The sequence below is a fragment of the Anas platyrhynchos genome, chromosome 1 (assembly GCF_047663525.1).
Source record: "Anas platyrhynchos isolate ZD024472 breed Pekin duck chromosome 1, IASCAAS_PekinDuck_T2T, whole genome shotgun sequence".
NCBI classification, from domain to species: domain Eukaryota; kingdom Metazoa; phylum Chordata; class Aves; order Anseriformes; family Anatidae; genus Anas; species Anas platyrhynchos.
In genome coordinates, this window is record NC_092587.1 from 151,070,229 (window position 1) to 151,085,892 (window position 15,664).

The 15,664-nt window shown below is 36.4% G+C and overlaps 1 protein-coding gene across 4 annotated transcripts in view; it reads right to left on the reverse strand.

The window, feature by feature from the left end:
- The window catches only part of ITGBL1 (integrin subunit beta like 1), a 145,569-nt gene that overhangs the window by 14,211 nt on the left and 115,694 nt on the right, over positions 1–15,664 (reverse strand). For all 4 annotated transcript variants that reach the window (XM_072032329.1, XM_038173430.2, XM_072032324.1 and 1 more), the window contains one exon: positions 6,932–7,048. In XM_072032329.1, coding sequence (XP_071888430.1) covers positions 6,932–7,048 — 117 coding nt within the window. The remainder of the gene's footprint in view (positions 1–6,931; positions 7,049–15,664) is intronic.

A 15,664-nucleotide genomic window follows, 5' to 3' on the forward strand; every position in this document is an offset into this window, starting at 1 on the left:
TGCCCCTGGATGTGCCTCAGAGCTAGGATGATGCAGTTAAGAGCAAGGACATAGGCTTTGAATCGCTGACTCTCTACTTAGTGTTACCATATGGTCATTTGTACTTCCTTTTTTCATCACCAGTTTTACCCTCTAAGCATGTGTTTGATTTTTTTTTTCCCCAAGAGAATCATCAGCATTCATTTTTCAGTAACAAACGTCATCAAAATCTCTACTAAATAGCATAAAAATTCTAGTGAATTTTGTAACAAAGACTGGTACTTCAGATTTCTCTATCAAGAGAACTTAGTCCCCTGCTCTTCTGAAGAGTTTTCTATTGAAAAGACGGGGAAGAAAAGAAAATAATGTTATTTGCATGCAACAGGAACCAAAGAGAAATTATGAGTTCAGTTCAGATGCCCAGCACCATTTGACATAGCCTAAAATATCAAGGATTTCCTCATGGCAACTATACAGGTCTCCCTGTGTCCTTGTAGAGCCACACTGGGGTCAGGTAGGATAGCTCTGGGCATTGGAAATCATACACAGTACCTATGTTTGGAAAATTGAAGGCTTTCAACTGCCCCATATAGTCTGTGAAATTCATAGTAGTCAGGAGTTGAATTCTTATTTCTGAACTTTCAGACCCGCCAGTTTCAAAAGCTGTCTGTGGTTGGAAGATAGGCTGGTATCATTTTTTTCTTTCCTATTTGGTGTTCCTAAGCATTTTAGCTGTACTATGTCCTATATACTTCTCTTACCGTGAAGCAGTATTACTGCAAGAAATAAGGAAATTGTCTAACAGCAACTGCACTATAGTATTAAAAGTTAGCTTTGCTTAATGAAGCATATCATTAATCATAGCTTTCTCATTTTTATGGTTATGGCCTTACTGGTCTCCTAAGAACACGCCATCTGAAAATGTCATGTTTCTGCCTCACTGCACAGATGAGAGAATAAATGTCATTCATGATTTCTGCAGTATGGACCTAGAAACCTTCATTAAAAATAATTAACCATTTTTGTAGTATATCTTTACCATATAATAATGCATAGTTATCTTCCAAAAAAGGAAGTCAGCATGTACTCTGAATCAAATTACTTAGCCTGGCTCAATAGTAATGAAAAACTTATATTCAAAGAAGCGTGGCAATCAGGGGCAATACCAGCCTTTTGAGAGGCAGTTCCTCCATTCCATGTCCTGGTAATGATTATGTGATCCTACAATCCTTCACTAATTTTAAGAACATGGTGTGAAAGTTTGTGTCTGTTGCAAAACTTTAAAACAGAAAGCTGGCAATTGTGGCTTTGAGTATATGTAGACTTTGTAAATCACAGGTGTTCCCTTGTTCTCTACCAATACATAGACTACTCTTAGAAATTTAAGATTGGTGTAAATGAATGAAAATGTTTAGGTAACCACCAGAAGAAACACCAGAATGAGGTTAAAAGCATGACCCCCACTGACAGCCAATAGCACATTCATAGAATTCATCAGAAAAACTGATGAATGTATTATTTTGTCAAGACCACAAGGCCTTTACTCTAGTAAGAGCATGTCATGATGACTCAATGTGAGCAGAAGACTGTGCTCAAAAAAAAAGGATGTCAAAGCAGCATGTAGTATATGTCATTCCTTTCCTTTTGAGCCTAACAGGAGCAATATTGTCCTAGGAATGTGAAGACAACAAGCACCAGACTTGCCTAAAACTTAAGGAAGTAAAAGTAAGCAAAAACCTCAGTCAAGAGAATGGGTTCTAAAGCATATAAAAGACATGTCTAAAGACCAGCAGCTTGTTGACAGTCAAGAAGAAAAGACCTAGCAAGGACTTGATGGCAGGTGGCTCTTGTTCATTTTCTGCATCACACACAAGTGATCCTGGACAAACATTTAAATCCAGACATTTTGGTACATGCAAGTATGTGAGCATGAGGGTGTGAGATAATTAAATCAATGAGAGAATGTGTCTGAGTGGTGAAAATTAATTTACTTGGGGATTTTTTAAATATATATATATATATAACTTCTTCAATAAAGCCTCACGTAGAGTTTTGCTTCACTGATTTGATGTGCAGTGGCCAAAACAAAGAGTTAAGAAATCATCAAAGTCAATTTGCTTACTTGAAAACATACATATTAGACTTCCCAATATTTGCCACCAGTCAAATATTTAACTTACCAGGGTGACCAGGGGTTTAGTTGTTTCTTAGTATGAATGACAGTACAAACTTTGATGACTGAATATGAAAAGGTCTCATCAAAGGTGATTACCTAATTGGTGGCCCAGTATATAAAACACAGACTGAAATACTGACACCAAACAGTATGGCAGCAACCCTAGAGCAATGTAAAGGTTCTGCTATGAGTTATAAGCTTCAATCTTTGCTAAACACCCCAGTAAAGCTTGTGTGGAGCTTCAACCAATATTTTTGTTTCTCATTTTCATCATAGGATTATTAAGCAGCACAATCTTGCACCTACTGGTAGCACATGGAGGACCCTGAAAGGCTTCTGTTTGTTTCCTTCAGTAGACGATGCTTTATTATGACAAGAATTCACAGCAAGGCCAATAACGATCCAAAGAACAAATCAAAATAAATGGAGTTCAGGGCTTTATCAGATCAATTTCAAATTGATCTTTACTGTTGTCCTGAATTCTTATTGCCTGCCTACCCTCAGTCCTGAAAGTGAGCAGAACATGTAGAACAACAGTCAGCTCAATGAGGTGGAGCAGCCAGCAGTGATATCACTGAAAAACATTACTGGACACAGTAGGGGAACAAATGACTCTTGTAAGTTCAGGACACATCTTCAGCTTGTAGCACAGCCATAACCTCAGAGGAGAGAAAGAAGTATCTCTCACCAGGACACAGGATATGCAAAGATTAAGCATTGTGTATATCAGTGACACAGCTGTGCCAAGAAAGAACTCATGCTGGCATACCTGTGATTCTCCAGTCATTTACATGTATGTGCTGCTGTTGGCACCAAAAGAATTTAATTTGCACATGAAAATATCAGAAACTGTGTAAAATCAAAGAAAATATGATGTAAAATATTTCTGAGGATCAGCAGTGCAATACATCAGGGCAAATCTTACATCATTGAAAGAAACTGAACTCCAGGGAACAGTTCCTTAGGTAGGTAGAACACACCAATCTCAAAAACAAAACAAAACAAAACAAAAAGATGCATGAGAGACCTGCTCCAGACATAGAATATTAAGTCTCTGCAGAGGCATGGACAAAGGAAGGGGAATCTGTATGTTTTATCAGAAGGCTGTGGAATATGTGCTGAGTCCTCGTGAAACTTCTGTCTTTGTGGAGAAGCAATGTCTCTATTCCTGGTACTGCAGTGACGGGCAGCTGAATTTTTAAGTGAATGACTCACTACAATCATGCAGAAACATGATAATAAGGTCTCACTCGGTTGTACCCTAATTTATCATATCCTTCGCCTCATGTCTTTCTACCGTCACATGGACAGCTGGTCTGGAAAGCAAGCTATTAATCAATCTCTGCTGGTCAGAGGAGGCCAGTAACAATTCTTATCCAAATGATTTAGGTTGTCATTCACATTTCTCATTTCAGCATGCATTTTATTTTGAAACACTGGTCCTCTTTCTGTGTACTTACAGGCACTCAATGCTCACTGTCAGACTCTGCACAGTCAGAGCCCAGCTTCTAATTCTCTGCAGCCAGAGTTACTACCAAGGGTTTATGGCCTGACAGTAATTGCCTAGGTAGTGACTAGGTAGAAAGATAATAATGTAAAGAGAAGAAGGAAAGAGGAAGCAATAAGCAGTTCAGCCAGAGATTTAAGACGCTCAGGCTGAAATGAAGATTGGTAAATGCAAAAGGAAGAGAGAGAGGTTTGTGCCATTAACACAAAATTAGTGGGAGTTCTTTAAATAGATAAATTGTGAAATGGGCAAGAACACAAGGCTAGAATTTCCTAAAAGCGAGGAGATGAGAAATACCATATATCTAAAGAAACATTCAAAATGTTTTCAGAAATGATAGTTAAGCAAAATATCTGATAATTCAGATAAAAGGGCAGTGCTGAAACTCTCGGTCACATCAGATACTGTGACGAGCTGAAGAAGGTAAAAATGAAAGACATTCCTACATTTCATCAAAAACCGAGGGAAGAGAAATTGCAGTGAAAAGATGGAATGGAAGCTGAAATCACAGAAAATGAATAAGGAGTAAAAAGTTTATCTCATGAGTCTGAAGGTGAGGGATTTCAATTCTTAAATGGTGAGTTGAAGAGAAAGCTGCAATCAGTGGGGACTCTCTGAAGATAATGCACATGTAGACATTCCTGTACTTACACCTAAATAGGTGCTCCCTCAAGTGCTAGAAATTTAAGGAAGTGGTAAGAAAATAAATTACTGGAGTAGAGGGGTGGCCTTTTGGGCGGGTGGATCAGAAGCATGGATGGACACTGGATGATGAAAGAAAATAAGGGCTAAGGGCTTGGGATCTGCCAGTAGTTTAAAAAAAAAAAAAAAAAAAAAAGAGAGAGAGAGAGAGAGAAAAGAAGAGAAAAGGGAAATTAAATGAGCTCCACTACTCCACACTACTGAACTCCAGCAGCCATGAGAATGAAAATTGCTATATGGAAAGGAACTGTGTGATTAGTAAGACATACGTGTTTGTTAATTTGAATCTTGGCACTTTTCACATGGAAAAGCCAGACAAGCACACATAAATACTTGTGTGGCCTGAAACAGAAACAGGGGAAGAGGGGAAAACATTCTCTGCTGAAAAAAAAAATGAAAACAGATATAATCATATATAATCATGATATAGGAACATGCTTCAAAGAGTAAACTACAATCAAATGTAGAATAATCTAAAAACAATTTGATATTTTAAAATACAATAGATAGAGCAGAAAGTAAAATGCCAGGAATATGAAAAAAATAATCTGCCAATTATTTACCACTGCAATCCCAACAGATCTACCACAAAAGTCCAACAATATTTAGAGGGCAGCATTAGCAGCAGTGTGGCTTCTAATTGGGAAGACTAAAACTCTAGAGACCAGCTGCACCTCATTTTGTTCAGTTAGCTGCAGGTAAGAAAAAATTCTCTGGTCTCTCTTGAGGCATTTCAGGGGTTACCTCCAATCTTGGTGGATTTAATCATCATCTTGTGTTGTGCTTGCTTCTCTCCCTTTACTTACAAAGTGTCTGGGACAATAAGACTCCTGATATGGTGCGTATTCTATGGTTTTTTTGGGGGGGGAAAGAATAAACTCAGCTCCGTAGAAAAGGAAAGTCACAGGCTTGGCCTTCTGAAATCCTGTCAATGCAGGCTGTGCACTGCAATTTCAAGCAGGACACAATCTCCTGAGTTGTGTTTTCCCATATAACTTTTCAACCGCAGATTATCATTATTAATTAAACTATCAGCTTGAATAAAAGTGGAGGAGTTGATCTTAAGACTACATTTGATTTGTAATTTCATGAGCTAGTTTTCCTTTCTATTCGTTGTTTCAAAATTAGGAAAATAAATTTTAAGTGTATTATTCTGTAAATTAATTAATTATTTTCTGTCATTGCCACTGGACAATGCTGTTTAGACTAAAGCAGAGACTTTATTCAGGTAATAGTGTGAATTAGGGTGTCTCCTACACAGTAAAAAATGGACACTAGCTCAAGTGTTGAACTGATTATCATTTCAATGTGAGGTCCTGTATCCAACAATAAAAGTTAAAATTATCACTGTGCCCTTCCTAATAAGGAACAATGGAATTTTTGTCTGTAATTTCCAAAATGTGCTATTTAATTAGATTAAGCATTGTTATTGAATAGTGTAAAATATGAATGACATAAATGGAACGGATATTTTTAATCATGGAAGATGATGAATTTTGGTTTCTAGCTACTTAACTTATAACCAATATGACCTAGCTTTTCAGTGCTTTTATCTGCTTTTATGTCCTTTGAACAAAATTAAATTTCAAATTATTCTTCTTCTACACACTCATATTATTGAATTACATTGAATGTTATAAACTATTATTACTGTTGGTTAGAGACTTTAACAAGAGTTTTTCCATTCTGCTTGGCAGAGCCCTTGAAGAAATATTCCCTGTAGTCAGAATTTATATGTACACAAGGATTATGAAGCAATATGACTTTTTCTTACATAGAAATAAGAAATATAATAAAATGTGTCAGGTTTCATACTGACTACTTTGTTAATATTATGAATATTTCAAAAATAAAGCCAATAAAATATAGAAAGATATTTTATCTTTCTAATTAGAATTTTATCTTTCCATTTAGAATTTAGGACAAATACAACTCATTTGTTTTTAAATACTATATGGTAGGTATGCATTTACATGTCTAAAAATAACTTGAAATATTTCTTAATACCAATATTCATTGCTGAAAAATCAACAAGTGAGGTTTTTACTGTCAACACTAAAATAAACCATCTGCATATACATGTACAGTGGCAATATATCTCAAGCATTAAATTCTTCTGTAATATATTCTATTTTTTAAGAAAATAGATATATCACTGCTACTGAATATGAAATATTCAAATGTATTGCTGGTCATTATTAATACAACATAATAAATCAACTATACTAAGTGCAAAAGAAAAATTACTTAATTTTTCAAGTTTCCATTTAAGCATCTTTATTCTTTAAAGACCACTGATGGGAGCTGACATGTACTACAACACTTACTTATATGTTATTAGGAGTATCTAGTCTACTTCACTCTGAGTGCTTCTGAAGTTTTTAAAATAAATATTCACTAGCATTCAATATACACAGAGCTTGTTTCTTACAAAAATCTATAATCCATTATAACTGATCAATGATGTCAATGTCTTATAGTGCCATTATGTTATGAAATCAAGGGAAATATAAAGTTATAAACTGCCAAGATTTATATTAATTATATTATATTGAGTGAATGCATACCCCCACAGACTTCGCCATCTGCACTTTCACACTGCCGATCATCACATTCGCAGTTTTTACCATGAACTCTGTTGTCTCCTGGAGGGAAACAAGTGCATTGGCCACATTCACATTTCCCTGTAATAACAAACAAATGTCTGTGAGTCACAACTGCAGTGAAACAACTGAAATAAGACAACAAACTTATTCCATAGTCTACCTCCCAAAGACAAAGTACAACTCTGTATTAATTAAAGTCTCCACATAAGGCCTAAAACAAAACAAACAACAGCAACAAAACACCACTATCCCTCTTCCATGGCAACCAGAAGCAAAATATATCATTGTCACATCCTGATGAAAACAGCAACAATAAGCAGTCATTGACATTGTATCTGTTTCATATCTTAACTTTGCATAACAGAGCAATGCCACATGTTTAACTGCATAATTAACCTCTGTAATTGATCTAAAATATTTAGCACAAACCTCGGAAACTCCTAATGAATTTGATTAGAATTAAATCATTCATGCACAGGACAAAGATGCAGTCTACTTTATTCATGTAGAATCACAACTCTTTAAACACTCTCTCAGGTATTTGGAAAAGAAAAAAAAAAAATCTATGATTTTTCTTTTCCAGACTTGATGAAATAGAAGTAGAAAGCACAACCTCTGTCAGAGTTCCCCCTCCCATCAATCTGTTCACAGGAGAAATCTACAGAGCTTAAAAGGGGAACAGATTCAGCAAGACCCACAGATTTTCTTCACCAAAGCTCTCAGAGCAGTCAGAGCTAAATGGTTAGATATCAAAATAAATATATATATAAAATTAAGGACAGTCTTAAATTACACAAATACAAGGAAGACTCAAGTCAAGGTAATGTTGGTTTTGTTCCTTCCTAACTTCTAAGTTTGAATGCATATTTGTAAATTCTTTTAACATGATGCTACTACATGTATAAGAATGCACAAAATATGACACAAGCCAGGGACCAAAATAGCAAATCTGATAGGCTTGAGAAGAGCCTATGCAAAAAGAGAAGAGCATATGCAAAAATAGGACCACCAGAGACATGCAATGGGTGCAGAAACAGCTTTTTCTCTGGATCTAATCTATCCATAGCATCAGTGTGACTCAGCACAGGTCTGGGACACAGGTGTGCAGAACCCAAAGTTACAGTAGCAGCAAGTATTGATCCAAAACAAATAGCCCTCTAAGCACAGCCTTTCATTATGTATCCAAACAGTTCATCATGGGCATTATTTTTTTTCAGGATTTGCTGAAATATTTTGCCCAATGAAAAAGGACTGTTAAGGAGAACCTTAATGGGGCTTTTCTAACTGTAGGCTTTGTGACAATAAAACTTTTTAGGTCAACATACAACCAGATCATTGTTACTCCATATTTTGTCAGCTTAGAAATTAAATTTGTTACAATTCTTTTTCAACAAAGTCAGTCTAATTAAATCAGATTGTATCAATTCTGGACAAAATTTCCAGCTTATTTTATAGCTGACTTGCTCTTCATCTTTCCAAGCATTAATGTTCATTGCATTTTCAAGCTGAAATTGTATGTGCCAGGATGCAGTCTAGAAGAATGCTTTATGATTATCTAAAGTGTTGTAATCTTAAAAAAAAAAAAATGCTGATTGAATTAATAGCAAATACTTCGTGATACCTTTGTAATATACATTACTCTAAAACAATGTTGCATTGGCAATTGTTTGAAGATATTAGTTCCAGAAAGAAACATTATAGGAAGTTCATAAGTTCACCTACCATATCATGAAATACACTTGTATTTGGTAATCGTCAACATTTAAAATAGAATTGTATAAAGAATGATTGATATTATTTGCATGCATTGCCTAAGCTATAATTATTTGCTAAGGAAAGCTACATTAGTAACTGCTACAAAATGGCTCCTTAACACTTATACATATACAGAGACTTTTAATCTGTCCAACTTGTCTCTGTTTGGGGATCTCAGTCTCTTTATATCCATCCATCTTAGACATCCTGGCTTCTTCTACAACAATGTCACATCACCAAGCACAGTCAGCTGCCCCTAGGCAGATAGGTACCTGGTGAACAGGACCCATCTGTTGTGAAGACTATAAAAATAAACAAAAGAACTGTCTTGAACTGGTGACAAGGAGGATGCCTGAAGGACAATAAAATCAGTTTAAGCAAGTTGTTTTGAAGAGAGGAGTCAGCAGAGATGGAAAATCCTCCAAAGGGATGAGCAAAGGAAGGTTCTGTAATGAGGCTCCTGCATGTTCTGTAATTAAGCATTACCTTCTGTAATATGTAATTTAATAAGTGAGAATGACTTGAGAGACCAGTGTTTGGGCACTTGCACTGGAATGGGATCAGATTCCTCTCAGTCCCCGCTGCAATTAATATTTATTTGTTTTTGTTCATGTGCAACAGTTTCACTGGGGAAAACCTGAGGAATACCCCACCTCCAGGCAGATAGGGCATATTTTTGTCATGTATGAGATACAAGCTCAGTTTGCCTTTTCAAAATTGAAGGGGATTTACTTTCTCGCTTCTCTCATCTTAGTTAATGAATAAAACACCAACATTCAAACAGGCCAAGTTCCTTGTTGGTACTTGTGCCTCACATTTTCTTTTGGCTAGCTTTCCACAGAGTTTAGGGTATGATTTAGATCATCTGGCTGTGGATCTCAGCAGAGCTGGTTGTTTCTTGAAAATGGACAGAAACCTCAGTTAGCTAGTGCTCTGCAAAAGAATTTCCCTGAGCTATTTCTTTGCTCTGAAATACTCACAGATACAGTCATAATAGCTGAGTACACTGCTCAAAGTGGTACTCAAATTATTTCTTCACAGTTCCTTTTCCAAATATGACAAAGACAGCACAACAAATGTGAGAAGGGAATTTAGTGGTGGCAGTAAATAACTGCAACTTTGTACTGACTTAAAAAGTATGTTTTCCTCCAAAAGTACTGAGATTTTGGTTAGATCATGTAAGGTGGGCACATTCTGGAGGTAATTCAGCAGAGGATTTAAATCCATTTTGCTTCTGAACAACTAACTAAATGAGATGCAGCAAATGTAAAATTCAAAGGCTGAGTTTATCGCCATATAGACAAACACAAAAAATTAATATCATTCTGTAACAATAAATTTCAGGTTTCTTCCCTGGGAAATGCAGATGTCTGAAGGGTGAGTTTGCTTCAGCCATACCTTGCTACCTTGTCAAATGTGTCTGCTACTGAAATAATAGAAGCCACACCTTATTCTGCAACCTTATTCTCTTGGTTATTGTGTTAAAATACCATACAAATTCAGTCGTTCAAAAGTAATTTGAAGCTCACATTATACTGAAGAGGGATCAGCACTTCACTAAACACACCCTTTCTTTGTCTGGAATAATAGGTTTACCATAGCAACCTGATTATAGAGGGAAAGCTACTGCCAAACACATCCTAAATTCTCTTTAAATTCCAGGGCATACAGAAACAATTAAACACATGAGGGCTATAATATTCATCACCTTTTCAACTGTCTGAGCGAGAGCTACACTTTATGAGTAAAGAGAAACAAGTTCGCCTCAGACATTTAATAGCAACTGGCTTCCTCTCCTCACTAAACAGGGACAGTAAATTTCCTCGTCTGATGACTTCAGAAGAAGGTAGCTTTACGATGGATGTTGTATTAGCTATTAGTATTGAAAAGCTTTACCTACTTATTGCAATGCAAGATTCTAAAAATAGAATAATTATACAAGACATTTATTTGTCTACAGTCTTAACATTTCCTCTCACTCTGTTCTGCCATTGATGTCAATAGGAGTCTTAATTTATTACTGCTAATTGTTATTACTTGAAGATTGAAAAAAGACTAGCTTAGCGCTTTTTGTTGTTGTTGTTTATAAAGGGAATTAAAATGCCACATCTCATTAAAACACATGCGTGTTAGGTAGCTGACTCTAGAATTTTAAAAATCTGGGCCCTAAGCATTTAGCTTTTGATTTTATTCATCGTTTACTATAGTAGTTTTTCATTTCTTTTGTCCAACATTTATGAAAGCATAGCTAAAGTAAACAGTGCCTTAGACTTACATTAAATCTGCTGCCATGCAAATTGCTGTGACACTAGCTGCTTGCATTAAAACCAATTCCGAGCTTCCTACATGGACTGACTGAAAGTCTTTTTTATACAGATAATTTTTATTTTAAAGCACTGCACTAGAAGTATATAACTTGTGTAATAAAACATTTTTACTCTTTTATTGCCAGCAAAAGCATCAGGAAGAAGCAGCAATAGCTTTCAATGTAAAAATAAACACAAAATATAATAAAATGTACTTCATTGTCTTTTCCTATCTATAACTCTAAAGCATAAATGATCTTTCTGTGCAGGGTGCTGATTTTTTATCTTCTAAATGAAAACAAATAAAGTTTTGTTTGTTTGTTTGTTTTTCTCTTATGTGTAAGGAATACAGTACCAAACTGCAGCACTAGCCTTCAGCACAAGCTGAGATTGTGCTGAAAGCAAACCAGGTTCATCAGCACCTAGGAAGGATGGTGTTTCACACTAGTGATGAACAGAAGGCAGTGTTCCTTCAGGAAGGACTTTTCTGCCCCATGGCTGTCCCAGGTTTAATATCTGAAAACACTAACTAACAGAAAACACAATTTATTTGTTATCAAGCAATCTCGGGCAATGAGCAGCTTTATTGCTGCTGTGTCTTTGCTGTCATCAGAATCCATTTCATGCTGGACAGGAGCTGTTGATCCAAAATAATGTTGATAAATGGCAAATTAGAGAAGGGGGGGTGGCAAGATTTGCACAGATGATCACAAAGTTTCAGGGGACATGCTGGGTGGGGGGAAGCAGATATGACAAGGAAGTATATAGATAGAATATAGCAGCTTTAGTTAAGCAAAAGGAAAACTCACTGACTGGCAGAGTCAAAAGACTGCCAAAGAGACTAAATGGTACAGCAAATGAGTAGAAAAAATGCAACACTTGCCAAAAATAGTGTGGACAATCTCATCATACCCTGCTCAGCAAGTGTAATCCAGTTGAGTTTAATCGATGTGGAGAAATGCATAAACTCAAACAGAAAACAGTGAACACACAGTTTATTTAGCATCTCCCATTCCCAAAGTAGTCTGCAATGGCTTCCCATACCTAGAATGGCTTTTCATTAAAATAAATAAATAAATAATTGTTCATATAAAAATAATGTACTGCCTAAAAAAAAAAATAGCAATGCCTCATAGTTTTCTTCATATTGCTGGGGTATATTAATGCTTTCTCTTATGCTAAACAATAGAGATGACTTGAGGAACTGTTCGTTTATTACAAATTTAGCTCAGTTCTGACATAGATGGTTGTCATATAGTCAATTGACACAGAATATGTAGAGATTTGAGGAGGGCTTAATATTTCTTTATAAAGAGTAATTAGGACAATACATGGAAGGATTTCCAGCTTTTAAAATGTTGGTAATTCTTGGACCTAGAGGACAGTTTCTGCAGTGCCAGATAAAGGAAACATTTGGAAGCATTTTTAATCGGTGCAAAAGTATCCTTACAACCTCTTTAAACATGTGAATATTGGCCTGATCTCACACAACGAATGAAAACCTTGAGATTAGTTTCTTGCAAGGATTTTGGGCAAGGAGGAGCAATATTCTGCTAGGAATATCTAAACCTGAAATTCTCTAGTTATATTGGAAAAAATAAAAGTTTTCCTCTTCTAAAAAAGCTTTATGAACTTCTATCAGTACAGTTCTGTCTCAAATGCTCCAACATGCCTGATGATTTCTGATGGAATAGCTAAATGGGCTGGTGCTACCTCTTTGGCAAAATTCAACATCTACATTAAAAATGCAGTCCTCCTGCTGGACTTGAAAACTCTTTGTCTGCACTGAAAGGCTATTTTACCTTCTCAGAGAAATGAAGAACATCAGAGTCCTAAATGTGGCTTGTTCTCAGTAGAGTGCTGAGCTGTAGCTGTGGAGTGAGGGAGGTGCCCTGTGTTGCTCACCATGACATACCAACCACTATCACAGGTATCAGTGTTGGTGCATTCTTGGTGAACACCACAGAGAGGAACAGACGTGTGTAGGAGATGCATTACTAGTGTGGCGTCTTAGCTCTGCCGAGTCCTGCACCTCATGAGTCTTCGCACAAAAGATAGAAAGCCCAGGAGGTGAAATCCTGCACAACAACCTCCTTGCATTTGACACATCAGATGATAATAATGATTCTTTAGTACTGGAACAGAAGCTACAAGAATCAGGAAGGATTGTTTTTAGTAGTGTATACAGAATTGCTGTGTTAGGGTGCTAGAGATCTTGGGAGGGTGTTTGTTTTTTTTTTTTTTTTTGTGGAAATCTGGTGAGAATTGATCTTTCCTCACAATGTTCAAGCAGCAAGCACTTTGTTCTGCAATATATTGTGAATTATAAAAATGTACATTTAATTTCTCATATATAAGAAAAAGTGTGCTGCAACTATTACAAGAACCACTTGTTCAGATTTGGTTAGGGAACTAACTCTTTCTAAATCAATACACAGAAAAACAAACATATGCCTTAAGTCTACTCATAAAAAGAGATTATTTGCAGCATGACTGACCCAAGACCCGAACTAAAGATATAAAAGCTCCAGAGAAGAGCTTAGCTGAGTCATGCAGACATAAAATGAAATGAAAATTGCTTTAATAAATCTCAAGTCAAGTTTCCAGACTTCAGATCTGTGAACTACTTTTTGTGTCAAGAATTCTCTACACTGAAGTGAACTTGTAGCAGCATGCTCAGAGATTTTTATTAAATAGCATCAACAGTTGCTAAAACATTTAAGTGGGTTAAATATCTGTATTTTCCTTAGTCTAAACAGCCAGCTGTCAACTGCAAAAACTGCATTAGGTATTACATTCAGCACTATTCACGGGTCCATAGTAACAACAGTCTACCTCCTACATCACATAGCTATAACACACACCTAGAAGATTTGTATCTACAGTCAATGAGTTCTTGTTCTAGGTTGTATTATATTACCTTAGGCCTGTAAGTGACTTCCAAGGCAAAGACACTTTCACTTAATGCTGACATTGATATCTGTGTTTTTCTTTTAGTGTCCGTATCATGCTTGGAAAACCCACCCCAAGCTTGAGTTCAGTGCTCAGTGACACTGGGCCATCCAATTCTATATGAAACACCATAGTCCCGTTGCATAAGCGCTGGGAACAGGTTGTAGGGCATCACAAGGCATATGCTATGCTGGGAGTGTCACGGTGGCTGTAGGGACTTTGCTGTGTACAGTTTACTGTGTACAAGTTACCAAAAATCCCTTGTCTGCTTCTCATCTACATTCATTTTCCTGCAATGGCTATTGGTATCAGGACTTGACCAAAGAAAAACCTCAAAAATTCACAAAAGAAACAGTATTGTTAAAGCTGTCTCAGACTCATCACTATTGCATGTATGTGTTAAGAATTTTTTCAATAGTACAAAGTACCAAATTGTCCCTCTTATATTACAATGTATTGTGTTGTTTGTTTTTTATAAGACAGAAAATGTTTTCTTCTTTTAATCTGCTCTAAATTGAGTTACTTTATTATGTGAAACTGTTTTTAAAATTGTCTGACAATTTAGTTTTTCCCTAAGGAAGAAAAAAAAAAAACAAAACAAAAACAAAAACAAAACAAAACAAAACAAAAAACACCACAGAAAATAAATATCCCTAAGATAAATACCCTGAGGAAATAAAAGATAACAAGTATTTTATCCCAAACAACAAAAAATCTCAGGGCAGTTTCTGAAACTGAATATCCAGGGCTGTAAAAGCAAGCGTTACGCAACAGCAATTGCAAATGGCTGAGGCTTGCCCCCTGCTTTAGTACAGGCAGCATGTATGACTGGAAGCCTAATTGCACAGTTGGCATATGGCATCTGAAGTAAATGCACTTCCTTTGTGGCAGCCTAATAGTGAAATACTTCTTTAGACAAATCCAGTCAGCAGCAGCACTTTACAGATTTAGCATCAGATAGTCTTTTACAGCTCTAGCTGATCATCTCTACTGATTTGTTTCTTCTCTTCCATGTTGCTTTTTTTTTTTTTCCTTCCTCCTCCCTCTCTTTAAACATTTGGGTAAGAAGCACTGCTGTGCTTCTAGTTTCCTTTTTTTGTTAACTTGTTGACATCTGCTATCATCATTAAGTTGGCATGTCTCCTCCATCTGCCTCCTGTCAGTAGCAGTGCTTTGAGGACACCCTTCCTGAAGGTTGCTATTGTGTTTCTGCACAGCCAACAGGGGATTTCTAGAGGAGTTCCAGGAGAGGAGTCATCCACAACACTCCTGCCCACTTTGCAAGAGCAGGATCTTAGCCGAAGGAACGCCTCACTTCTCCCAGTGCCACCTTCCTCGGGTCTGCTGCTGGGGGCATGCCCTTGACAATTTGCTCACTATATTAAGGGGACAAGTAGGACTACGATGGCAATTACTTCTGTGTTTGAAAGAAACATGATAGTCAATGTCACCACACAGTGGAGAGATGTGTGAAGAAGACAAGAAAGAAGGTGGCAAAACACTTTCTAAAGAAATATGTTGTTAAGGCAAAGAACAGTGGAAATGGAAGAGGAGGAGGAATAAGTTGGAGGGAAAAAAAAAAAAAGAAAAAAAAAACTGACAGCATGGCAAATGGCACTCTGAAGATGTAAAAAACTTAGAATTCAGCAAACTGTAGCCTTATTTTTTCTATCCTTCCTTC